The sequence below is a fragment of the Artemia sp. Qi Xiang Cuo genome, chromosome 20 (genome assembly GCF_049724085.1).
Source record: "Artemia sp. Qi Xiang Cuo chromosome 20, ASM4972408v1, whole genome shotgun sequence".
Taxonomy (NCBI): Eukaryota; Metazoa; Arthropoda; class Branchiopoda; order Anostraca; family Artemiidae; genus Artemia; species Artemia sp. Qi Xiang Cuo.
The window spans coordinates 19,037,683-19,065,128 of record NC_142813.1 but is presented as its reverse complement, the minus strand read 5'-3'; the positions used below and the strand labels follow the sequence as shown (position 1 = coordinate 19,065,128).

At 33.6% G+C, this 27,446-nt stretch overlaps 1 protein-coding gene and 1 pseudogene across 5 annotated transcripts in view; one reads left to right on the top strand and one right to left on the bottom strand.

Moving 5' to 3' along the window:
* LOC148939966 (inositol hexakisphosphate and diphosphoinositol-pentakisphosphate kinase-like) overlaps positions 1-27,446 on the bottom strand; it is a 221,663-nt gene that overhangs the window by 19,508 nt on the left and 174,709 nt on the right. For all 5 annotated transcript variants that reach the window (XM_089106213.1, XM_089106209.1, XM_089106211.1 and 2 more), the window contains 4 exons: positions 20,027-20,163; positions 12,879-12,993; positions 8,403-8,530; positions 6,650-6,749 (listed from right to left, as the gene is read on the bottom strand). In XM_089106213.1, the coding sequence (XP_088962339.1) occupies positions 6,650-6,749; positions 8,403-8,530; positions 12,879-12,993; positions 20,027-20,163 (480 nt within the window). The remainder of the gene's footprint in view (positions 1-6,649; positions 6,750-8,402; positions 8,531-12,878; positions 12,994-20,026; positions 20,164-27,446) is intronic.
* LOC148939968 (5.8S ribosomal RNA) lies at positions 22,930-23,084 on the top strand (annotated as a pseudogene).

Here is a 27,446-nt window from a genome sequence, read left to right as displayed (position 1 = left end):
CGGGGAATTTTTAGGAAACAATTAAGAGTATATACCTTTCAATGTGCCATTGGAATAAAAAGGAAGAATTATTCTTAGTCTCTTTTAATTTTGCTAGAAAAATATTTCCATAATCCAAATAGAAAATTCAAAAAAAAAAAAAATAAAAAAAAAAACCGACGAAAAAACTAGACTTATTGACAGAAAACCTGGACAGACTATCTTTTCAAATTTTAAATTCGTAAAAAAAGAGAATTAAACATCAATTTAAATCACAATTAAATTAGATTTACATTTCTCGGGCAACATGAAGTGTTACATGAACTGTAGATTAGCATCAGCGAGAGAAGTGTTGCTGAGTGAGAGAAGTGTTGCTGAGCAACATTGTTTCTTCGCCATCAACTTTTTTTTGTGTTATTTTTTTCAATAGGAAAAAATGATGACTCTGTAAAGACGCTGTAAAAATACGCTGTTTCTTCTACAAGCAACATTTACGTCCCTAGTCTTAAAATGCACAATATATTTAAGTACACGGTCTATGAATTTGCCACAAAACAAAAAAACTTGATTCGGTCTTTTTTTGTTATTCCAACAAATGCAAGATAAGGCTGCGCTACTTTGCATAAAAACAAAACCTCTCGTATATCTTTCCGATGCTTTAGGTGGTAAGAACAATTTGATTATGACTATCACTGAGTGATTGTGCCACATGCCCATTTTTCCGATGATTGAGAAACTATGTTATTGCATTGTGCTCAAAGGTGCCACCTGTAGCAGGAAAGTGCTATTTCAGCACTATTACAGACAATTTTTCAACTGTGGCATCGAAAATTGCTGTGTAGCACGCAAATTTGGGCAATCGTAGCACTTTAGGAACTTACCGTGGTGGTAACCCTCATCGTGTTATTATTTATAGTCGTTGTAGAGCTACATGCATGAAGATAAACTTTCCTAGCATAAAATGGAACGAAAAACAATAGAAAGTAGATCAATAAGAATAGTTACGTAGTTCTTCAACCCTAGAGATCTCCATGATAGAGGAGAAATTCTAGAACAATGAAACAAAACACCTAGACTTTGGAGGCCATAACCGGTTAATATCATATTTTAGTCTATTTGGCTGTATGTACCTAACTACTAAATTTAACGACATTCTAGAAAGTTTAATACAGATGGCGTAGGAAATTTCGGTACTCTTCTGAAATGCAGGATACATGAAAGAAAGACCGCATTGAAATCTCAAAGCCGGTATTGATAAACAGGTTCCCGCTGCATAGTGAGGTATTGCTCAGTCCGTGACAAAGATTCAAGCTTTAGTTTTAGGGGTTTAGGGGGACTAAAAGGTAGCTAAGTTAGGTTACGTATTTAATATAAGCTTTGCCTAACCCCCCCCCCTAATGTGCAAATATATATGTCCTATAGTTGAAATGTTCCTTTTTTTGGGTCATCCCAAACACGCTAATATACGTCGAGACCGATTTTGATATTGTCAGTATTATATGCAGTTTTGTTTTGTTAGTATTATATGGAGATTTCTATGGTTTTTTTTGTGACCCATTTGTAAAAAAAAAAAAAAAAAAAAAAAAAAAAAAAAAAAAAAAAAAATTAGTTCATAAACTACCGAAATTTCACAGCCCCTGTCTGCTTCATCAAAATTAATTGCCACATCAAAAAAAAAAAAAAAAAAAAAAAAAAAAAAAAAAAAAAAAAAAAAAAAAATTAGTTCATAAACTACCGAAATTTCACAGCCCCTGTCTGCTTCATCAAAATTAATTGCCACATCACGTTTCAAGTGGATATGGTCGCTTTTGTGCAACGGCGGGAAAAGCGAAGTAAGCCTCAGAAACAGACCTATTTCATGCCTCAAATCATATAGACTACATTTCCAATTTAAAAAAGGCACAATATGCCTACCTTCGGGCTAAAACTTTGGCGGGGTAATGGAGGTGCCTCTGGAGCATTTTAGTTGTCACACAAAACCGATTGAAAATCCTTGGGTGATTTCGGTCTAGACTACCCAATAGTAAGTATTGGGTAGAGAAGGCCCCTCTGTGGCTCCAGTAATACACGTCAAACGTCAAGATACAACAGGACTATTTTTTCTTCTTTTTCTAAAATCTTTTAGGGGCTAAAGCGAGGAAATGTTGAAGGGATAATCAGCCACTATATCATCCACTTTTATAGATTGAAAAGCAGGAGGGCAGTAAAGAGGAGGGGGAAGGGGTTTTTCTCTGGCCCAGTTTTGTTCTCCAACAACATATATTGTGGTTATTTGGCTCTGCTTCAAACAAGGTGCAACATCCAAACATTTCTTCGAAATAGTCAGTATTGGGTAGAGAAGGCCCCTTTGTGCCTCCAATAATACATGTCAAACTTTTTATCACATGATTGGACTTGGAATTAAAATTGATTGCTCGCTTTGGCGCAGGATATTTATCTGATTTTTTTTCCTTTGTACACCAAGGCAATCAAGTTTTAAGCTCTTCCAAACTTTAATACGGTGCATCTCATTAACAATTTTGTTCTACAAAAAACTCGCAGGATCACTATTATGTGAACACTGGCCAACGATAAAGGAAATTGCATCACTCGTGAATCAAAACTTGAGCTTTTTGCCATGGGCCAAATTTCTAATATCGCTAGAAATAGCAACTCAACCACAAACAGAAATAGCTCGCAAAAGTAAATGACAGCGCTTTGGACTTTATGAAGATATTTGTTTTGCAGATTTCTAAAAATTTTCAATTACTGATTAAGAAAATATTTTAGTAATGGAGCCAGGGAACCGTCGCAAATCACTGATATATTTCTCACGTGAGCGTAACAAAAATTGTATTTTGTCGTGAGAGTTTTTCTTTTGACAATTTGTGCTAAAAAGAACCTTTAAGGAAAAAAAAATATCCAAAATTTATAGAATTTTTATCAATTGTTATTTGAGTGTCGCCTAAATATAGGAAGATACATTGAGAGACAATTTTTTCCGTTTCCAAGACCGGAAACGAGGTAGGGTTGTTTCAATGAACTTAGAAAGGGGCAGCATTTTCTGTGTTAACCATGGGTGACACCCATCCTAGTCACAGCAGTGTATTGAAGAACGGAAAAAGATTAGATTGCTAACACCATCAAAAATCTGGAGAAACACAATTTCACGAACAAACCTTTTACTCCTTTTACCGGTTTAAGATTTCACACAGGGAATCTTGAAGCCAATTAGATTTTAATAAGGTGATTTTTAATTAAAAAAACTATTAATTAAAAAAACTTTTTCTACAAATTAAGTTTTTCAAAAAAAAGTAAAAAACTCCATTGAACAAAAAATGAGCAAAAATAAAATTAAATAATCTACCAAGCGTGAAACTACCACAAATCAGCTTCAATAAACAAATGAAACTCAAAACAAGCAGAAATTAAAATAAATAGCCGAGTCAAACTCCAAACAAGCAGAAATTAACATAAGTTGGGCGCAAAACATCTATGCCTTCCCAAGGCCAGAACAAAATTTTCACTTTATTGAAAAAATACAAATGAATGTGCATTGTCAGTTTAATATACATAGTAATCAAATGTTAAATGATAATGATATGTTAAATAATATTTAGTAATCAAAATGTTAAAATTGTTTGATTTATTAAAGTTATAAAAGTAAAAACATTTATATTTTTCTCAGTAAAGTGCAAATTTTGTTCTGGCCTTGGGAAGGCATAGGGGTTTTGAGCCCAAATTATGTTAATTTCTGCTCGTTTTGAGTTTGACACGGTTATTTATTTTAATTTCTGTTCGTTTTGGGTTTCATTTATTTATCGATGCCGATTTGTGGCAGTTTCACGCTTGGTAGATTATTTGATTTTATTTTTCATCATTTTTTGTTTAATGGAGTTCTTTACTTTTCTTTGAAAAACTTATTTTGTGGAAATTTTTTTCATTAATTTCTGTTCGTTTTATATTGACATAGTCTTTTCAGGGAAAAAGAAAATAACACTTTAAATCTTTTCGTTTTTTAAGATTTTATAGTTTGGCCTGCTTCATACCTCCTCTAGTTGACCTGAAATGGAAAACTTGATACCATTCGCAAAAAAATCTGTTTACTTTCTTTGATAGCTTTGATACACTTACACTATTTTGATTTGGTTAAATTTTAAGAGCAGAAGTAGCCTCGACAGTTTGAACATAATACCCTCAGTCGTTCTTCGGATACTGCTGAGATGCCTTATTAGGATTAGCATTATCACAGTGCATTTTGATTTAATCTTAAGGCAAAATTTATTTTTTAAACATAATAGGCAAATGGGAGGGTGGGAGTGGAAGGGGGATTAGTTGCCCTCCAATCACTTTTGACTATTAAAAAGGGCATCAGCCCTTTCTATTTTCAATCGAATGAGCCCCTTTCGAAGTTCCCACGACAAATCCTTCGATACGAAGTGCCCTGGTCTAAACAACAGCAACAACAAAAAATATTACTAATCACTTTCGACTATTAAAAAGGGCACTAGCCCTTTGAATTTCAAATCAAATGAGCCCTTTTCTTAAGTTTCTACGACAACGTCTTCTATAAAAACCTGGAAATCAACTACGCTGAACAAAATGTCTATCTCAAAGTTTTAATTGGATGTGTTTGGGAGAATAATGGGCGTGGTACAGGGGCTAGTTGCCCTCCAATCACTTTCAACTATTAAAACAGGCACTAGCCCTTTGAATTTTAAATTAAATTAGCCTGTTTTGAATTTTCTACGAAAACGACTTCTATAAAAACCTCATAGGTCCCCAGGGCATAGCTTAAAACCCTTGCCCCGAGGATTTTTGGGTAGTTTCCTTCTCAAAAAGATATTTTCTATCTGGAAATAAACTACGCTGAACAAAATGGCTATCTCAAAATTTTGATTGGAAGTGTTTGGGGGAATGATGGGCGTGGGAGGGGGGTTAGTTGCCCTCCAATCACTTTCGACTATTAAAAAGGGCACTAGCCACTCCAATTTGCAATCGAATGAGCCCTTTTCGAACTTTCTACGACAACTCCTTTGATACGAAGTGCCCGGGTATGAAAAAAAAAAAGTGCCCACATCGTTCTTTACTTATTGAAATTAGAGCACACATTTAACTTTTCGTTCCTTTTACTAGAACTCAAATTAGGCCTTAAAATGCGTTTTTTTTTCTCCAGAAATAGGGAATAAAGTGATGGCTTACTGGTATATCTCACAGATGTACCGATGAAACCGAACCACACTTTTTATCACGGAATTTTAGGGGAAAATATCTTGTTTTCTCCTTGTTGAAGATTTCTAAAGCTACATCAAGACTATCAAAACAAGCTAAGTTCCTATAACCTTCTAGAAATGCATAGATGTTGAAGCTCAAATTTGAGGCCTAAAAATTGAACAAAAGACGTCACACCTCACATGACTTAACACATTCAACTGCAGTAATACATATTCAAAAATGAGAAACAGACAATTTGGATGTAATTATGTCCTCTATGGAACAGAATAATTACTCTGATTCTTCCTGCCCCATAAGGGCAAGAAGAAGAAGAACGGCATGAGGGAAAACGTCTTGGACTAGTGGGAACAAATTAAATTTACTTCACCAAATGATAGCAAAATTAACACAAATTTCTGTCTCTATAACGTCTGGTGGCACTGGGCTTTGCGGCACTTTCAAGCACAATAAGAAATAGTCCTCTGTTATAAGAAGTTCAAGACCGTAAAAACTAGAAAATGAGCTTTATCAAAGTTTCCTGAGACACCCAGAGGGTTCTCGCCTCCCAGAACAGTCAAAATCTTCACGATTCGATTTATCCCACAATCTCTGTATATAATTTGCCTGTTTTTCGTTTTTATCGAACTTGTCCCCACCCTCACAGTATTTTGCCCCCCCACAATAAATTTATTCATGTGTTGTTGTTTTTTTTAATACATGCATTACATGCAGTAAGCGCTAATGGAATATAGCTACAATACCAAAAGAACAGTTCAGTTTTCGTTATTTTTATCAGCAATTCTCTGTAAAAAACCAACAAAAAGAAAAATCTCAGTGAAAAGCGTCTTCAGCACGAAAGAAACACAAGAAGAACAAGATAAAAAACCAAGCTAAAACTAAAAACCAATAAAACCACCACCACAAAAATATATATAATTGGCGCAAACTGATCCACGTAGGGAAAAGATGTTATTATAGAGTTACTTCAGTGAGAAAATCAGAGTAACTGAGGAAAAAAACAAAACAAAAAAACTGGAAATTACTTTAATTATTCTGTTGCGAAATGATCCTTTTGTTATTTTTGTTACGAAATGATCCTTTTCCTATTCCTGAAGCAAATCGTTTTGGTCTAGCAGGTAAAATAGTCCACTGGTGATTATTTAAAATCTTAACTCCCTTATTTACTGTTGACTTACTCTTTAGAAGATTATCATAAATTGAGTCAATATTTAAATTAACTGTGTCCTTTTTTTTCTTTTTTTTTTCTTTCTTTTTTTTACTGAGATTTTTCTCTTGGTTGGTTTTTTGTCAATGCTGCTGACCAGTTCGCCTTAAGATCTTTCATTCTCTGTAAACAAACTCAGAATTTAGCTCTTAGTAAACTTTTTACAAACTAAATAAAGAGCACCCACAAAATCAAAAGCAAATGCTAAATAGCAGTTCTAATTCCCTGTTTAAGAGAAATAGCCAAACTTACCGATTCATTTCTACTCTGTGGTCGGAAGCCGGGGCCAGGGGGCAGATCCTTTTCAACACAGCAATTGACTCCTGGACTAAAGTGAAGCTCTATATGAAATCTAATAAAAAAAGAAGGAATTTAAAAATAAAAATTACCAAAAGAAAGAAAATAAACAGTTAGTTGAAAACTCACCATAGTCCTGCCAGCTGGGGATAGAGGGTGGAAGGAAAGAATGTGTGCATCAATTTTGAAGATTTAAATTCGAGCTTTAAATTCATTCACAAAAGAAAACTAAGGTTTTTAGCATCTCAGACGTTATTCTCCCAGAAAAATCCTTTAATTTTCGGCATTCCTCTGGCAATCGAAAGCAATGACCGGGAACATAGAATACAAACTTTAAGTCTAGAACCTAGAAGGTTTTCGGATGGGTCATTACACATTATCTGGCAGGGGACAAAGATTGGAAGGAAAGGTTTTAGCGCCAGAAAAGTGTGTAATTAATCCTGAAGAGTTTTCAGTTTATTACTAATAGCTAAAACAACTAAAAATAGAAACAATAAAAAGTTTCACTATTTCACTAAAGTTTAGTGTTTTATTTTTTGACATATCAACATCGAGCAAAACGTGATGAACAAACTTCCGACAAAACTTAGTATTAAAATTTACAAAAAAAATGAAAACTAAAATATACAAGGTGAAAACAAAATTCCAGACAGAGATGGAGAATATGCAGCTCAGAATCACGCATAAAAATCGTAGAGAAGGATTTAAATATCGAAAAGGGGCCATTATTGCTAGACAATTAAGGGAAAAACTAGGCCTAAATCCCCCCCCCCTGGTGACATATCACGTGTCATAAAAGAGAACAATTTTGACTAAATTATTTCACAAGCGAAATGTTAAATTTTGATCGGAGTCATATCGCTATTAATGTTTTTAAGAGTACAAGCCTAGTTCCTTAAAATGACGTTCACCAGCATGCCAGCCAATACTTCTACAACTACATATGGATTATTACAATTATTAAAACTATAAATTATTTACAAATGGATGTCTAGCCGGATAAATACATATGCCTCAAAGTCCGGCTATACATGGCATGTAAACGCGACGTTTAAAGAGACGATTAATCAAACCAGTGACAGTTGAAACTTCATGGTTGATCAAATTTGCATCCACATATGGTTCACATGCTATACGAGTTGAATAACGTGTACGACATCTTACCAAATCAAGTTTCGTTCTACCTGACACAGTCACGACGATAAAATAGACAATTAGCGTTTTATTTATATTCATTTGTCGAAAGTTGGTCGACTCAGATAGACATACGAGAGCATGGTTTTAACAAGAATATCAAACAACTCATCACACGACAATTTTTAACCCAAGTTTATATCAGTTCTAGGCAAATCGTTATGAACTTTAATACATTGATTTCTAGAATTAAATGGAAGTGTTTGTGTATTTTTCGCTGCTTTGTTTAGATGTAACGGCTATTCACATCTTTCAAATAATTCATATTACGCCATATTTCCCAAAATAGAGAGCGTTTGTTTAGCTTTAAAACTTATCTAAAGATTTTGCAAAATATTGCCCCTTTTTACTTAGGTTTTATTTCCTCGTGCTTTTGCAAAATATTGCAAAATATTGCAAAATTTTTACAAAATATTGCCCCTTTTTACTTAGGTTTTATTTCCAGATGCTTTGGAATACAAAATTCGCGGCGCAATCAATTAGTTGCACAGCATTTAAAGTATACTGATCTGACCTGTCATGGGATGCTGGATCCTTTGTAGTATCTTCGTAAGCCATGATGACAATCTGTGTAAGATAGCTCAGCTCAGAAATCCTCGATACGTATTCCATAGCTCGGCCCCATTGCTCATCTTTATCATCCTGTCATAAAAAAGAACAGAACTAATCAATAAACACATTTCAATGTTTACCTGATTTCACAATAACCTCAGTGTTTTTAAGCCAATTTCATCAATGGTAAGATAGTTAAGGCGGTAAGGTGGCAGACCTTGGAATACTATAGCCACTAAACAACGCTATCATAAGCAATCTCCATGCGTTAGTTCTTTGTGGGTGACAATCACCTATAAGAGGGATTAGGTCAGAATGGGTTTGAGAAAATGTTTATTTAGAAGGTGGCATTTAAATATGGAAATAGTTTCTTCAAGTAATTGTGTGTCATGCCACAAGAAATCTGACTCGCATTGCAATTCTTTATGTAATTTCGGCGATATTTGGAGTCTACTAAATTAAGCTCTTTGCAACACTGCACCACAATCACCAGTAGCGTCGACTCACGGAAAGTATAGGGGAGGGGGATTTTTTTTAATACAACACCAAAAAAGAAGAGATAAAAAACAATTGTATTTTTGTTAATGAAAATACAAAAGAAAACAAACAATTTTTGATGAAAATGTTAAAAAGATATTTTTCAAAATCAAGAGGGGAGGCAAATACCCACTCCTCCTTCAATTGACGTCGCTGAACACTACCTCACAATGTATGATTATCTTTGTATAGCTAAATTCACAACATTGTCAAATACTTGCTGATATGCTGCAAGATCTTGTAACTAAACATGGTAACATTAATCAACAGTAATTCTTTTATATGTAGAATACTGCTTATGTATGTATATATATATATATATATATATATATATATATATATATATATATATATATATATATATATATATATATATATATATATATATATATATATATATTGTGTAATAGACTCCTTTTCAGGTCCAAAACGGTGTAATCATATAAAAACAAAAGAAACTTCAAAATGAATCATTACTGGGTCATGAAAAAAAAAAAAAAAAAAAAAAAAAAAAAAAACAACCTAAAACCGAATTAAGACGAAAGACTTGAAATTTTGAGCGACAGAGGTTCGAGTCCCGGTTTCGCTGGTTATTTAGTATGGACCAGGGGTCGTTGGTTTGACTCTTTAAGCTCATCTCGAGTCCACCAAGCTCTAAAAGGGTACCTGGAGAGATCTGGGGAAAAATACGGAAAGAGTCGGATGACTTACCCCCAACCACGTATTGCACTTCTGGCCGAAGGCGTTGAATCAGGGGGATCGAAACCTGCGCAACGCAGACCATTGGTCAGCATGCCAAAGTCTTTTTTTATATTTGTAAAAAAAGACTTGACAATCATCAGCAGCACAGAGGGCAAGTCTGTTCTAAAGAACAAAAACTCTCCACAGACAGCACTTCATCATAAGTAATGTAGCCATAAGCCTTATGGCTAGTAATTGATTAGAGCTGTATTCCAGTTACATTAACTACCGCTAATTTGGTTATTAACGCACCGTTTTTGTTATTATAAGCAGAATTACAAATTGCAATCGGTTTCAACTCGTCGTGCTTAACAAAGATCTTAATAGCGGATGTTATATACGGATGTTCACAAACTTCAGATTTTCAAAGTTTTAGTTTCATAGACAATTTACTATTGCTTAAAAAGAAGAGCAAAACAACAGGTGTTCAACCAAGACCAATAAACCAGAGAAGAAACTACTAAAAAAACAAATTGTCTTTCGAATTCTTGTCTCATTTGGCTTTTATGTCAAAGCAATGAAACTGATATTCCTCTTTTCGAAAAAAAAAATCAGGAAATATTCAAAAAGAAAAGTAAATACGTGGCTGCAATGTATTGGTTTCTGAAAATACACACATAACATCCTTAATAACTTTAAATGACAGGGTTGGCTGTTAGAATCTGGGAGGAGGCTCTTTCGATTGGACATTAAAATGTCTTATGGCATTTTTGAGGACCAAAAATTACTAGAGAGCAATCAACCTCCCTCCCGTGCCCTCATCACCTCACAACACAAAGGGAAATTCCTCTTAGGTAAGTAAACTACCCATTCGTCTGTGATGATTTAAAGGGCGATAGACGCTTTTCTGTAGCTTCTCAGGTGAGCCAAAAAAAGACAAGTTTGTCGGCTGTGGTCACTCTGAAGGACGGGGCTAATGAAGATAAAGGAAAAATATTCTAAACCAACTTTTAATGTGGTTATCAGTGGTATAAATTAAATTTAAATATTCCAAGGAAATGTAAAATTATTCTTTTTTGTGTAGTTGTTGTGTAGTGCAGTTGTAGTGTAGTCATATGTAGAATATAAGTAGAACGGCTTGGGGAATGGAGTTGAAACTTTCAGGCACCTGGAGAAAGGAACAAGGGAGGGTTGGGAAAGCGATATTCAAATTTAGCTTTCTGAGGGAGGGGAAGGGATAACAAATCTTTGTCTGCAATGAATATATGAATTATGTTTTTACGGTATAATATGATACTCCTATGATACTTATATAAAATAGTAAGGTAGAGCAAAAGGCACTGCCCAATACCAGGTTATCAAAATGGTGTATACGGAACATCTCAGGAACGGCTCGGGCTTCAAATCTACAGAGTTGGAGCTATTGCTGCAACCTAGTAAAGAGTGAACCACGGCCCATAGTAACCAAAAGTTTAAAATGTGTTTGAAAAAAACTGCCTAGTGAGAAAAAATGAAGAATACACAACTGAATTTGCCATCGTGGTAAACTCTGTACAGGACACTTACAGCCCATCACATTGTACAACAATGAAAACCCCTTTTTTATAGGACTACCACTGATGTCTCCTTTTTTTTTCTTTTTTTTTGCTGCTACCAGGGTGCGTGAACATCATAAAGAGCTGTTTAAGGGCTTGTTTAAAAAGCTAAATTTTATATCTAGTCGATATTCATAAATTCAACTTGATAACGTCATCAAATTGTCATATGGCACCAAAAAAAAAAAAAAAAAAAAAAAAAAAGGCAATTTGAAAAAAAAGAAGGCAATTTGAGTGTCATTTCTGGAATGGAAAGGCTGAGCGGGGGACTGGAACATCTGTTAAGGGGCTCATTTAAAAGTTAATTTTTATATCTAATCGCTTTAAATAAATTCGACTAAATAATGTCATCATAAGGTGCTATAGGGCGCCCAAAAAGTTCAATTTGGGTGTCATTTCTGGAACGGAAAAACTGGAGGGGGTATTGGGACACCATAGAGATGTTTAAGGGCTCGTTTAAAAGCTAATTTATATACCTAATAATTTTTAATAAATTCGACTTGCCAACGCTATTAGAAATGTCATATGGCATCCAAAAAATGTACTTTGGGTTGTTTTTCCTTTTTTTAAACGAAAATAGCAAAAAGGGGCCTTTTCCAACGAAAAAAAAAATCCAAAAAGGCACTTCCCAAAATCCAGGCAGGGGCAAGAAACTAGAGGGAGGGGCAAGGATAGCCCGTAATTACTCGTAAATTATGTTCATGAGCTGTTCACAGGCAAAACTGGTTCAGTCCACTTTTTAAGTTTTATTTTCGAAGTACTTGATTGACTTTACCTGTACCCATCCGCGCTTCTCAACTCGGACACCGAATTCAACCCATGGGCGTACGTAGCTTCTTCTCTAGGGGGGGGCAGCCAATTTTTTATGAAGGTGTTTCTCTGTCTGTGTGTGAAAGACATCATAAATGTTTTAAGTTAAGTTAGGACCTCTCTATATAAAATAATAATTACATTCAGACCCAGTGACGTATTAAACAAAAATGGCAATTTGAAGATGAAGAAGCATCTTCTTCAATGAAAGCTTGAAGTGAAAACTTTTTTATGAAAAAAGTTTGGAAGAATAGGTACATAAGTCTGCAAACGAAAATTAGAATATTGGAAGCTACAGTGATGACAGTGGTCAAATATGGCTCTGAAGCATGGGAGCTCCGAAAAGTAGATTAAGATTTGCTAGATGTTTTCCGGAGAAATTGCCTACGGTTTTTTCTGGGTACTCAGCTGAATGACCGTATTTCAAACGGTAGGCTTTACGAAAAATGCGGTTCAATCCCGCTTTCTAGGACTATAAAAGACAAAGGTTGGGTAGGACATGTTCTGCAGATGAAGGGTGACAGATTGCCGAAGATCGTCCTTTTCGGTCAACCGTCAAAAGCTAAGCAGAATGCAGGTTGTCCGCGGTTTGGATGAGAGGATGTCGTAAAGGAATATTTAAAGGAAATGATAACTTCTTGGGAGGGTATAAGGATCGGGGCTTTGAAGAAGTTAGGCAGAAAGAGGAGCGCGTATAGCTGTATTGACCTCAGGCGGCTTGATGCTGCGGTGAATTGTTAGTATTAGTATTAGTATTAATAATTCCCATATATGAAGCACCCAATTATTTCTAAATAAAGTATAAATAAACTTACATTATTTAGGCCTCCATATCTTAGCATTGTCAAAAGTGAATGAATATGGCTCTCGCTTGTAAAGTATAAGCGAGTTCGAACATGCCTCCCAGGACTAGAGACTCCATGTGAGTATCTGTAAAATGAAAATTGCAATAGTAAAATGAAACATATAAAAATACAAAACAAACTATGCAATTGTAGCTCTCAATCGCAGTTGTATCCCATTTTAAATTGATGACGATGTTGACATTATATAAATACAAAGCAGGGCCTTCGTCAGCAGGGCCTGACGAAAAAAAACAACAGCTTAGTATCTTGTAAAGATCAAAAACCTACTGACTGATTGATTGCATAATGAAGAAATACTGGATTCAGGTACCCGTCGTATAACGTCCGGTGACTGTTTAAGAATATTGATTGGCTGGGAGTTACCACAATTATCTATTATATGATTTCAGATTAGTAACTGGCTCAGAGGGACTCAAGTACAAGTGAAGCAAGCCCATTTGCAAGGTTTGGAGCCCCAACTTGTTAACGATCTTACCCGAGCAAAATGAGTGTGTGTTTGTGTGCGTTTTCGAAATATAATTGTTTTTAAAAAGTGCACTTATTAAGCACAAAGTTGCCCACCCTCGGCAGTCATGTGGATATTGTGTCGGTTTTGGGCTTCTCTCACCGGTGCTGAACACTTATGAAAGAGTATGCCCTTGTTCAAGTGTACGTTGGATGTAAAACCGATAAGGTTGCAGTTTATTCCCTTTTCATATTATTTTAATAAATTTTTTGACTGCTTCACTATAAAATAATTTTCTCTTTTTTTCCTCTCCTACTAATAATATTTTCTTTTAGTCTTGGTTATCGCTTTCCGAGTTTCTCAATATCGTTTCAAAGTTTCTCATTCGTATATCTAGCTTCATTTTTTTAAGGGAGGGGGAGCATTGCTCTAACCCACGAAGCATCAAGATCAAAATTTGTTTGTTACCTAAATACATCTAGGATACAATACAGAGTGGGAGCAAACCTATTTGACCTAAAATCAACCAGCATTTGGTGATCTTAGTAATAAAACTTTAAAAGTCTTTATTTGCGTTAAATGGATACCGGGCGGGAATAGGGATACCTTTTTGACACAAAAATGTTTCCAATATCTAATAGTTAAAAGCAAGTACTTAAAACATAAAGAGTATTTTCTTTGAGGAATTAAACGAGAACAAAATGTGAAATTAGAGTGAGTAGCTGAACAATGTGGCTTTAACTTGGTGTACATCATATGCGATTATGTTAGATAGGGTTTAATTGAGGTTGGGTAGTATTTGAGTGTTTTCAATTGGAGTTACTAAAATTTTGTTTGTTTTAATCATCGTTAATCTACCCATCGTTTAATTAGATACGCCTCAGTAAGCGTAGTCAAAGACCATTGCTTTCTAGATTATTCTCTAAATTACTTAGTAAGTTATTTACAAAAAAGTAAGATACATCCTTTCCTATAGGCACAAGAATACCATCGTATTTAATCTGAGAGTAAAATGCACTTCTCGACACGCAATTCAGTAGTATTTAGATTTATGACATTAAAATACACTAAACATAGTAAATTACAATGATTAAAAATATATACATTTTTGAACCGATCGATGACTGGGTTTAACCCCCTCGAAAAGGCGTCTAGTTATTTTCTGGTTATATCGATCACTAAAATCTATTGTTTTAACTAATGCATGGGATAGAAAATAAAAATCATAATTTTAAGTTTTAATATACAAAGTAACATTAAATGTTCAAATTTCAACTTGAAATATTCAAATGTACAGCTTCTGACTCTTAAAACAGTGAACAAGACACTATTAAAGAAGAAGAAGAAGTTACAAAGAAGCTTTTCTTACTTTCTTATTAAAAAAAAAAGACAAACAAGAAGACGTAAAAAGAAGCTATAGGGTTAAACTAATCCATTAGTTTTTGTTGCTAAATGAACAAATAGAAATAAAACCAGCACCACAGGTGGAAAAGTAACAAAAAATTTATAGGTATGAAACTACTAACGGAACACGAACAAAAGACAAACTTAATTTCCTTATTGACATGGCTACAACCAAGCATCTAAATGAAAACGTTTTATTAATATTCTTGTGATACTCCCCCCCCCCTCTAATATACCTATAGAAAAGAGTTTTTATTTTTCACTATCACGATAAACGAATTTGAAAATGAAAAGCAAAATCTACAGTCAGCGGATTTGAAAATGAAAAGCAAAATCTACAGTTGGTAGATTTTGTATTTATATCTAAGGTAGATTTAATATTTATTGATATTCTTGAGATACCCCCCCCCTCTCTCTAATATACCGATAAAAAAGGGTAGTTATGTTTTACTATCACGACAAAAGAATTTGAAAATGAAAAGCTAAATCTACAGTCAGTGGGGTAGACACCATAGAGCACCAACAAAAACCTCAAGAAGAAGAAGCCGTTTGATTTATTTACGGTAGAACTACGCATTTCACATGATGCAAACCCTTATAAAATTACGTAATATCTAGATAAATATCACCAGTCGAATAGACGAAAGCATATGGATGGTGGTATTCAAACACCGGGATACAAAAGAAAACTTAAGAAAGATGTAAATATAAGATCCCTTCATGCAGCGAGAAGGCTACTTTACAAAATAAAATATTACCTTCTAGAAAAGAGAAAAAGAGTGATTAATTCAATTCAGTTCAATTCAATTCAAACTTTTTATTTCCTCCGAATACGAAGAGTAAAAAACAATAAATAAAAATAATAACCGCTAATCAACAGGCCATAAAATTATTTTAAACTATATAACAACAAGTACGCAAAGGCCTTCAATCAAAATTACCACACAAATTAACACTTCATTTCAATAGACACTTTCAATTAACACTTCACAAATTAACACTTCATTCAAAAATTAAATCAAGTAAAATAAATTAAGCTTCGTGCGCAGCTCTATATAAATTATGAGAAAAAACATTTAATTTGGATAAAAATTTCTTTTGCTTTTTCTCCAAAACATCAACAGGGTTTTTTATTTTATATGTATTCATTAAAAAAGTATTTGATTCAGATTTAGAAAAGCGGCAAAGGAACTTAGCAAAAATTAAAAAATGTGGTTTTACATGCGCAATTTTACTAATTCTAAAAAACGGGAGAAGCGATGAAAAAAATAAAATTTGAGGCAAAGCGACTGTATTGTATATTTGAGCCAGGGATTTCCGAGAAAGAATATCGCGAAGACAAATTACTGCCCTGAAACTAGACGCCATTCTACTTTTAACTGTTTTAGAAATAGAAGCACGGCATAGAGCTAAAGTTGGTCCATAAGGTACACCAAGACATAAAAAAGATTCTAAAGGTTTTAAAATACTATCATAAATACGAACAGAAATTTCTGAATTAATGAGATCATTAGCCTTAGGACCAAGAATTAAAAACTGACACTTTTCAGGGCGAAAACTAAGTCCATGCTCACTAAAAACCTTTGCTAAAAAATCTACATTTTGTTGAAGTGACTGAAGCGATCGACTCAAAAGGAGTAAATCATCTGCGTAAGCAATCCACGACAGAACATAACCTTTACCATAAATAAAAGTCAACTGAATTTGATCAAATAGCCCCGAAACAGTAATATTGAAAATCAAAGGAGAAATAATGCTTCCTTGCCTCAGCCCCCTACATAACTTAACATTATAACCACTAAACTGATTCTTCCACTTAATACGAATACGAGAGGAGCCATACCACTTTTTTAAAACCAGAACTACTGGTAGTGGGACATAATTCTTCAGAAGCGCAGTCATAGCCCAAGAATGGATAATTGAATCATACACCGCTGCAAAATCTAACGCAAGTGTATAAACTCATCCCTTTGATTACAAAAGGAAATTATTCTAGAAAGGAGGGTGTGAGCAACAACCTTGCTTAGCCCCTTGCGGAACCTAATTTGATGCAGGTCTTGTTTACAGGACTCCAGATACTTTAATAAAACTAACTAAAAAACTTTGCTAATCTGGCACGAAACAGTAATCGGCCTATAATCAGAACATCGATTCGTATTCCCTCCTTTTTTTTAAAGGGGTGAAGTGGTAGCACGAGAAAAGCTAGTTGGAAGAACTCCAGAAGAAAGAATAGTAGTAAAAAGAGTAGCGAGGAGAAGGATTGCTTTGGGGGATGCCCATTTTATATGGTTTGAATGTATACTATCATGATCAAAAGAATGCTTACTTTTTAGAGCTTTAATTGCTACCGTTACATCATCAACAGAAACAGATATGTTACTATATGGTCGGGGCTTTGAAATTTCTTCCGATAATAAAGAGTCAAGCCGTGATTCAACTGCCGCATCACCGGATGAAAAAAACTTGATTATAATGAGTTATCCAATCATCTAGTTTCAGAGAACTATTAGAATCTGGTGAATAATTATTATTACGACGTCTAGAATTAACCAAACTCCAAAGCGCATTCCTATCACTAGTAATCCTTGAACCAATTTCATCTTTTATAATTTCATTACGCAAACGCAACTCAGCCCGAAAAACGTGTTTAGTTAATTTCATACCATCATAAAATGGTCCGGATCGCGGTTTTCCCGCGCAATTCCAAAGGTAACAAGCTTGAGATGCATTCTTTTGGCTTTGCTTTAAAATCGGGTTAAGGTTCCAACCTAAAACACGAGATCCACGACGGAAAGAATCAGTCATAAATGCTTTATTAGCCCCGACTTTTAAATTATGAACGATTTAAAGATTAACTAGATCAATATCAATTTGATCAACATCCTTAGAATAATTTACAATTATTTTAGCTAAAAGTGCATCTGATTCTTCATGATATTTGCATATTTTTTCCCGATCCCAGATCATTTTATTTACAATTTGACTAGAACGATAAATATTCAAGTTCCATCTTAAAAGATGGAATTTGAATATTTAAATGAAAAGAAAGGTAAAAATGGTCACTAATAGGCATATCCAACCCAACATGAACAGGCTGTGGTAATAACGCTGCATTTGAAACAAGCACATGGTCTAGATTAGAGCAAGAACCAGAATTATGGACATACGTAAAATCCGCATCTTTTGAAACAATAGTAAAAACCAAAAACAAAGATAAGAGAGCGGAGGAGCGGACATCAGAGATAGCAATGTTGCAGTTAAAATCCCCGCAAATTCCCATAATTCTGTTTTAGAAAATGTGCCTGAATTTCAATGGTTTACGGCAGCGATATATATTCGTAACTCAATCATATTATCCCTTAAGCGCATACCAGAAAGAGAAGCCAGCAAACATAACGCACAGTTTAATTTCACATAATTAGTTCTTCTGAGTGAAATTTAAACTCGTAAAAAGAATAAAAAGCTCTTGAGTCATTGGATTTTTATAAGTCAACTCTAGATTTCTCTGTGCTTCTCACCAAGCAACTCAAGGATCCTCTAGTCGTATAAAATAAACGCCCAGCACCTAAAAATTAAAGGAATTTTTCAGGTTTAAACTCCTATTAATTGATTAAAAAACAAAAAATATGATATCAGTCAAGAGTGCATACTTTCATTAATTTGCTTTTCAATGTTTGTAGTAAAATGGGAAAGGATCAAAATAACCACACTTTGCATACTTTGTCCCGCATCGCATTTTAAGGTTGTTGTATTTCTCGATAATACATCCATATATTTTATATTGTTCTTCGGTATGGCTAGGGACATTTCCGTCACTAGTTAATCCAATTCGAGTTCTCCAAAATAATGCGATCCGTTTACTTTTTAATAAATCTTATAGTGATTCTGTGAGATTAGAATATAGAAGACAAAAATGTTTACCAGCTGCTGGCTTACGGGATTTTTATCACCAGTTATTTATGTTCAAGCATAATAATAATAATCTACCTTTATGCTTCTCAGGCATGTTTAAGGTTAGATCTGATTGCCACAATTATAATACTTGAACAAGTAAGGCACTGTCTGCTCTAATTCCCATAGCTACAAGGTCTAAGTTCTCCTTTATTTATCAAGGAATAAAATTATGGAAAAGTAATGATAAGACAATTAATGACACAACAAGCTTTGAAGAACTTAGAAATAAAGTTAAGGAAAAAATGTATTCTAATTATGAGTTTTAAATTATTATTTGTCATTAATATTTGTATTTTATTTATAAATTTATGGATTAGTAATAATATAATTAATAATGATATAAAATGGCTTTGAAAAATTTAGAAATAAAGTCGAGGAAAAAATGTACTCTATTAATGAGTCCTAAGCTATTATTCGTTTTTTTCCTCTTCTTCTTCTTTTGTTGTTTGAGGTATGTGAGGGAGTATAGTGGATAATTTGGATAGTTTTTTTTTTTTTTTTTTTTTTTTTTTTTTTTGTCGTTACGGTGACTCCATTAGTAACTCAGCAAGGAATTATGTATTTTATTTATACGCATATACATATATATATATATATATATCTTTTTTATATATAACCAGTATTTCTGGTATACTTAATTTGTGCTATAAATTAGTAATAAAATTTTCTCTTCTTTTTTTTCTATTCCTGGCACGCCCCTAGGACAACTTGCCTTTGCAAGTTCATGGGCAGGCTAGAAGATTTAGTTGAATGACTTGTTTTTTTTTTCATGTATTATATATATATATATATATATATATATATATATATATATATATATATATATATATATATATATATATATATGTATATATTATATATATATATATATATATATATATATATATATATATATATATATATATATATATATATATATATATATATATATATATATATATATATATATATATATATATATATATACATATATATACATATATATATATATATATATATATATATATATATATATATATATATATATATATATATATATATATATATATATATGTATGCATTTTGTCAAGTTCTATTCTTTTTTTATTAATAAATTAAACTAAAAAAAAACAACAATATCTGAATGCGACTCTTTACTGCTACAGTCTAAACTGAATGAACTAAATCTGTCGCCAATTCTAGTGCAAAATGTGATCTTCAACGCAATTATGTACTTAAGTTTTGTTTCACATAACAAAGCTTTTCCCTAAATATTAACATTTTTGGTGAAGGCTGGGATATAAAAGTATCAAACCTGGGATTTAATCGATTCACATTTTCTTCTTCAGGCACTTCTACATTACTTTGCAAGTCAGCACGAATTTTTTTCAAGAGTGGAGAACAAATCCCTTGGCTGATAGCAAGCTTTTCTGCAACTGTCATTCCGTATTCCTAGAATAACAGTTAATCAAATAAATATTACTCACTTAATCTAAAAGCTCACTTAATCTCTATTGCTCACTTAATCTATGCTATTTATTAGGCATATAGAGTTCAGGCCTTTAAGAGGAATTCATAGAGAAGGGCGTCTTCCACCTTGTCTAAATGCTCTAATTGGGTATTAAATGGTGTTTCTTAGGGTCGTTTGCTAGTTAAAAGAAAGTAGCCTTAGTAAGGAATGGCAGAATGGCGTAGTAAGAGTTTATCGACCACGAAAAATTAAAATAGACACAAACCAAACGAAAATGGAGCAGGGATTGAAATATGTGAACAGAGAATAGTTCCACTGCCTATAGAGAATAATTCCATTTTGATTCCCTCAACCCCTCTCCTACAACGGGGCAAGTAAAGCGTGTTTGTGAATTTGACCCTCTCTAAGTCGAAACTTTTCTAACACAACAAAAAGGAGGTAGGGAATTTGACCGAATCTGTAGCACTTTGGCATAAAGTTTTAAACTAAAATAATACTGTAAAACAAAGGTGTCCTTAAGAATCTGCGCAATAGAATGATACTTTAGAATCCCTAAAATCTGGTTCCCTGGGCTTCCTCCGGAAACCCAAAGTCACCAATCTGCACATTGGACAAACTTGATCTAGGATACATGTGCTTTTGAAAGATCAAGATGACAACATATTCGATTCAAGTATTTCCAAGTCAGGGCTATTACTTCTTGGGGTTTTGACCAAGATCTTGAAATATCAGTCTAGAAATTTGAAATTTCAGAATACTTATTAGAATAACCCTAAAAATATATATTAAGTATATTAAGCAGCCAAACACACATTATAAATATTGTGTGTATATATGCACACACTATTTATATATATATATATATATATATATATATATATATATATATATATATATATATATATATATATATATATATATATATATATATATATATATATATATATATATATATATGTATGATGTAATTATGTAATTGGCTGGTGATTTTTTTCTTGCCTAGGAATATGTGGTGAATTAATCTTAAGATATTGTTAAATTTCCAGAGACAGCCCTTTCACAGGCTTTTATTTCCTGCCCAGACTTCACTAACCTACCAGGGCCCCTGGCCGACTTTGCTGGCCTACCAAAACAAATCGAAAATTCATTATACTTGAATTGCAGAATTTTTTTATGTTTCAAGCAAGATTCGTCCATCTGAGTATGTTTAGGAGCCATCCATCATAGTGTGGTTGGACATACTGTTTTTTATTTAAATATTAAAACATATGATCGTAATGCCTACGCAATTAAAATTTATGGTAAAGGAGATTAACATAATTTTGTTGCTATAAACTTCACATTACCAAAAAGCCTTTTTTTCTGACTAATTAGATTTTCTTAGATACGCAGATATTATTGACATTTTCAAGAAAGAGTTAATATGCTTACTACCAGATTAAATTCCAAGGGTTTCTAACCTAAAGCACTAAATTTGCATAAAACGAATTGTTTATACTGGGCTAATCTTAAAGAGCTTTAATGTTAAGATGAGGAACTGCCATCGTAACATCGATAGAAATCAGAAATCAAATTGGGAAACAAAAAACTGGTCACCAGGAATTTATTTTGCCATGTAAGATATTTATAGTCTGATTATGGCTGTTTCATGGGTTGAACATAAACAACGTGATTTAGCTACATCTGACTGCGATAGTTAATTTCGAAAAAAAATTGTAGTTTTAAAAAATGAGCAATTAATGGATAAATTTCAAATAAAAAGAAATGATGACGAAAACCGGAAAAACCATAAGTTTAGGGAGAAGGCTGAGCCCAAAAGTTCTTTTACCATTCACACGTACCAGGACCTTTTTTAATAGCTTCATTTTTTTTACTGAAAAAGTCTTTAGAAATAACTTAGACGGAATTTCACAAAACAAATGAAAACAAATTATGGGGGCTTATCCAACTATTTATAATAATGATGATTGTTTGTCAGGGGCTACACCCTGCATCCGTTTTCCACATGCGCTGTCATGTGGAAAAATGACAGCGCATCCCTTTTGCCTGTGCGCTGTCATTCATGATTACTTCTAGAATATCGTAGCGTTTGTTGCTTTAATGAAAAGGAAGACAAAATAAGCTGAAAAGATTAACACTATTTGCAATACAAGCTTATAGAGCAATTATATTTACTTGTGAAATGTGTTCTTTGTATCTTATTTGAATTTACTCCTGCAGTCAAGAATATAACAGCCTTGGGCCAGATTTAATTGTTTGGACTTTTTGTCGAACTAATATTTTACCCTAAATAGTTTTTGGTAGTGTCAATATCAGAGATGTATCAATATTGAACAAGACCAATTGATTACCGGCGCCTACAATTTCATTCCAGGTTAGTTTTTTTTTCTGGTGTCACATTTCTTCCACTCAAAATATTATGTAAGTTATACAATCCTTGAACTTTTATTCAAACCTCAGGTGAGCCAAAGTCTTGCATTGCGATTGCACTAATGTAGCATCGATTTTGCAAGCAATAAGCCAACATGCTCTTGAACTCTCGATGCATATTTTCTACGTGTGAATTCGTAGTGAAAAATGAACATTTGGGGTCGAAAGGGTATAAAGTAGTACCTTAGCATTTTGACCACTCCTCAATTAGAAATGGAGAGTCTTGTTTATTGAAAAAATAGACATTTGCGGTTTTGTGGCACTTGGTCACGATCATTGGCCGGGGGTTTGTGCTTCGTATTCCCCTAACGTATACTTACACGAGAGGATGGATCACTTGGCTCACATTACGAAGACGAACGCAGCTAGACGCGTGATTACATGCGAATTGCAGGACACATGGAACGTCTATATTTTGAACGCAAATTGCATGTCCAGCGTTTGAGCTTGGAGTACTTCTGGCTGAGAGACGGATGTTAATACATTTTGTCTGCCACAGGTGAGATTTAGTACATCTTTTTACTTCTAATGTAGCGTATGGTACTTATGTCGAGTCTAAAATGTATTTCTTCGGTTGATTTATTTAATAACACAAGTTTTACTTTAATGTCTAACTATCTTTTTTACCTGCAATAATCAGACTAATTCACAAATTACATATTTTTATAGTATGCTATCAATTATTGGGACTTCTTTACTATTATGGTCGCCCATCACTAACCCTGGGTGCAAGACTCGTATAGTGGCATTTTAGTGGCATATAGTGGCATTTTTACCATGAGTCGCACTGATAACTTGCACCTACGAATTAGCTTTATTTTGATTTATATTCTTATACCCACAGTTCACTTATATTCTAATTTAATGAAATATTCTCTTGTGTAAGGTGCTATACTGTTTTTTTTTATTTTGATTTACATGTATACCTATTAATCATATGCTTTCTTATCTTTGGCTGTTCTATGAATATTAATGTAGGTTTTAGGCTGTTTTACTTCGATGCTTGGCCAGTAGCGCCAATTGACAAAATTTAAGAATGGGGGGGGGGGGGATGGGAGGTCAAGAATTATTTCAATTTATAAAATGAAGATACAACAAGAATATTTTTAAAATAAAACAAAAAGGCTTTTTACGATTTGTAGATGAAAATACCCCAAAAAAGAATACTTTTCAAAATAAAGGGAGGGCAATCCCCTCCCCCCCTGCGCTTGGCAATCATATGAGGGCCCACCCACATTCGAGGTCACTTTTATTGTGGTAAACATACATGAAGCAGTCAATGGCGTCTATTCACGAAAATGCAGGGGGGTGGATTCTGTTTCAAAATCTAGAGAGGACAAACTTGTTGTTTTTTCAATGTTTTCCACGGAAATACCAAAACAAAAGCACATTTCAATGAAAACAACAATAAGAGGAAATTTTTTAATATCTAGGAAGGAGATCAAAAGCTCCCTTAACCCCCCCTCCCCCTTCATTGACACCCTAGCAAGAAATTCTTCTCGTTGCAGGATTTGTTTTTACCGTTAAATTTTCGATGATTTAACAAAAATTTAAATCTACTATTAATAGTAGATTTGTTTCTACTATTAAATTTTTTTTAGCTCTTTACGTTTTATTCCTAGTTTTTTTGTTTGTTTGTTTGTTTTTCAACGAAGAAAACAACCACTACAGATATTAACAGGAACTCTGTATAGTCTATGGAGGCTTTTGCACGGGAGGATTCAAGGTTTATTATTGAGATTTTCATAAGAAAAAGAAATAAAGAAGAACAAAAGATTTAGTTCTGAACTTGTTGAATTAATTCATCATTGTGTGCTTTCAGTTCACTAACCACGTGACAGTTGTCAGGCATAGAACTTTAATAGGTGGCACACGCTGATTGCCACACCACCACGGTAGATGTCATCCATTTTGATTTGCATTTTTATAATAGCTAACCAACTACTTTTACTACTTTTGTGCCTACTTTTTGTCTTTTTTAATTTCAGCTTGAAAACAAGCTGTTTCAGACAAATTAGTTAAGAATAATTTTAAGGAAAGACCTTAGTGGTTAGGTAATCAAACGCTGAGGCTTAAGTTTCGAAGTCATTCCACTGTTATTAAAAGCATTATAAAAGAAGCCTAGTGAAAAAAACAAATACGAACAGAAAGAGGTTAATATATCCTCTTTTTAGCCACTCAGAGGGTGAACTGAATAAACATAAATTAGTCTAGAAATAATTCCCTAGTAATATCTTTTTCTGAAGATGTTCATTTGTGAAATTCCTAAAAATACTCTGGATATTTTCCGGATTAACTTCAAATTCCATATAGTTGGGAGCGTTTACGCTCCCTTATATGCTTGTATGCTCCTTATTCCATATTCCTTATTCCATATCCAATATGCTCCTTATTCCATACCTCCTGTGCATCACAGTTTATATAATTATCCAGTTTTTACCATGTTTTTACCAGTTTTAACCAGTTTTTACCATAACTTTCAATTTCTACCGTGGAACCCCCTCCCCCCGAATAAAATGCCCTCAAAAAGAATTTTCGTATATTTCCCAATAAAAAATTCTATATATAAACCACAGTTTATGTAATTATCCAGTATGATCTTTCTCTATCTCACCCATTATAAAAACGCGGACCAAGGTGCGAGTGCTCCAGAGAACGTATAAACATAAGCGGTATTAGATCTTTTCACGGGCAGACAAAGAATAATCAGCTACGGAACAAGTACTGACAAAACCACTCGCCCGGCTCAACCAATAAGTGGACAATAAGTGCAGAAATAAGTAGGAGGAGCTTTTTGTTCGCACCGAGAATGAAGAGCCAGAAATCATCTGCGGTAAACTTACTGGTATATTATATAATCTGTGATGTGCATGCTCGATTAAGCCATCAAGGCCGAATTACAAAATACTAAAAATAGACAACTAAGGACATTATTTGTTAAAGGGAAAGAAGTGGAAAAATATTTAAAGAGTAACTTACAATTTTCATACAGACTGGGAACAATTCATACAAAAATTAACGACTTTTAAGTGTTTTCTCAAAAATACAAAATATATAAAAAATAATATAAAAAATATATAAAAAATACAATTTTTTTTATATAAATATAAAAAAATATAGTAAACAAAACTGTACTTGACTCTAAAACCAATACATCGTCTAAAACCATTAATATCTTTTCTAAAGGTGTTAAGAGAAGTTTTGGATTTTTTTCACTAACCACTTATCCCATTTTGCCAAAGCTACAAAAAACGCTGTTTTAATGATTTGATTTTGTCTATTTATTTAGTTTCTTATTGCCAAAGTAATGGTATTTTGGTGCTGTATCTGATATGCCACTATTCTTTTACCTTGTTCCATCACGAGGTTGTAAATGTATGTTGACTAATTTCACTTCCCCATCCCAAGAATATATGTTGTACTAAACTCTAGAGCCTTCTTTTGCCCTAGGATGCCTAAGTTGTCCTTAGAACACTTGTTTTGCCATAAAAGGGTAAATGGTACTCATATGAGGTTTTATTTATTGCTTTTCTTTTTCTTTCTCTTTTTTTATTTTTATCATTTTTATTATTATTATTATCGTCAGCTGCCCTATTGAGCTAAGGTGGCGTTCAGTTGCTGGATTCAGAATTAGATTAAGTTTCAAACTCTTTGAAACCTGAATTCTGGTTTGTAAAAAATTCAACCGTTTTGATCTCTCAAACTCAATCTGAGACAGTGTTGATCATCTGAACGCAGCTTGAGCGTAAAAGTGCTCTTGAGAAATTCGGCTCCAAAAGCCTGGTCGCTGAAAGCCACAGATGTCCGAACACTGAACCTGTTTGATTGATTCTGCCCAGGGGCGTCCCGAGACTCATTTCATTGGAAGGGCGATCTTTGTGAATTTTACCGAATCGCTGCCTGATTTATGCTGAATTTTCTGCAGTAATCAAGAATTTTGCTAAATTTTGGGCAATTTTGCAAAATTTCTACCGAAATTTTCGCCTTAGGTCAAAATTTTACCGAATGTCAAAAATGTTGGAGGGGTGGCGCACCCCTCCAAAGGTCTTTCTTTGAAAGACCATTTTTTGGAGGTGTTTTTAAAACTTTTGACAAAAAGCAGTTTTAATTTAATCTATTGGCGTTTTCTTATATGTGACCACAAGACCATATCGGTGGGGTGGAAGGGGGGAGGGCTACCCCCGACAAAAAAAGAAATAATGTTTGCCCGACTCGTAAAATCGTAACAAAAATGGATATAAACAAATTTGTATGTGATATTTGAAGTTTTTTGTAACCCCCCCCCAAAAAAAAATTCCTTATGTAATTAATTTACATTAAGAATTTCCCCTCCCCCTAAGATCCTGACCCTGCATACGAGACTGATCCATATCCACTGTCTTTAGTGAGCATTCTAAAGAGCTCCAAATCCTAACACCACTCTATCTCTTAACTCCAAAGCCACTGGATGTTCTCATTTTCAACTTAAATTTTTATCTTGTTCTAAGTTGTACTACAAAGGTTCATATTCAGGGGACATTAAGAATTGTTTATGCATTATTTTTATTTTCTTATTTAGCTTCAAAGCTTGATTGACCTTAATTTTAATCCCAAATAAACTCAGCCCTTCATTTTTTTCTTTTTTTTCTTTTTTTTTTAGTATTCATGGTGGTATTTAATTTTGAACACACTAAAATCTGCTTTTCTTTAATAAAATTTATTAACATGTCTTTATTTATTCTTTAACTATATTCATTTCGTATTATTCTATATTATATTTATGCTTACTATAATCGCACATAAAACAATTAATTGTTAACATGAGCTGAATTTACTAAATTTATATTTATTATGG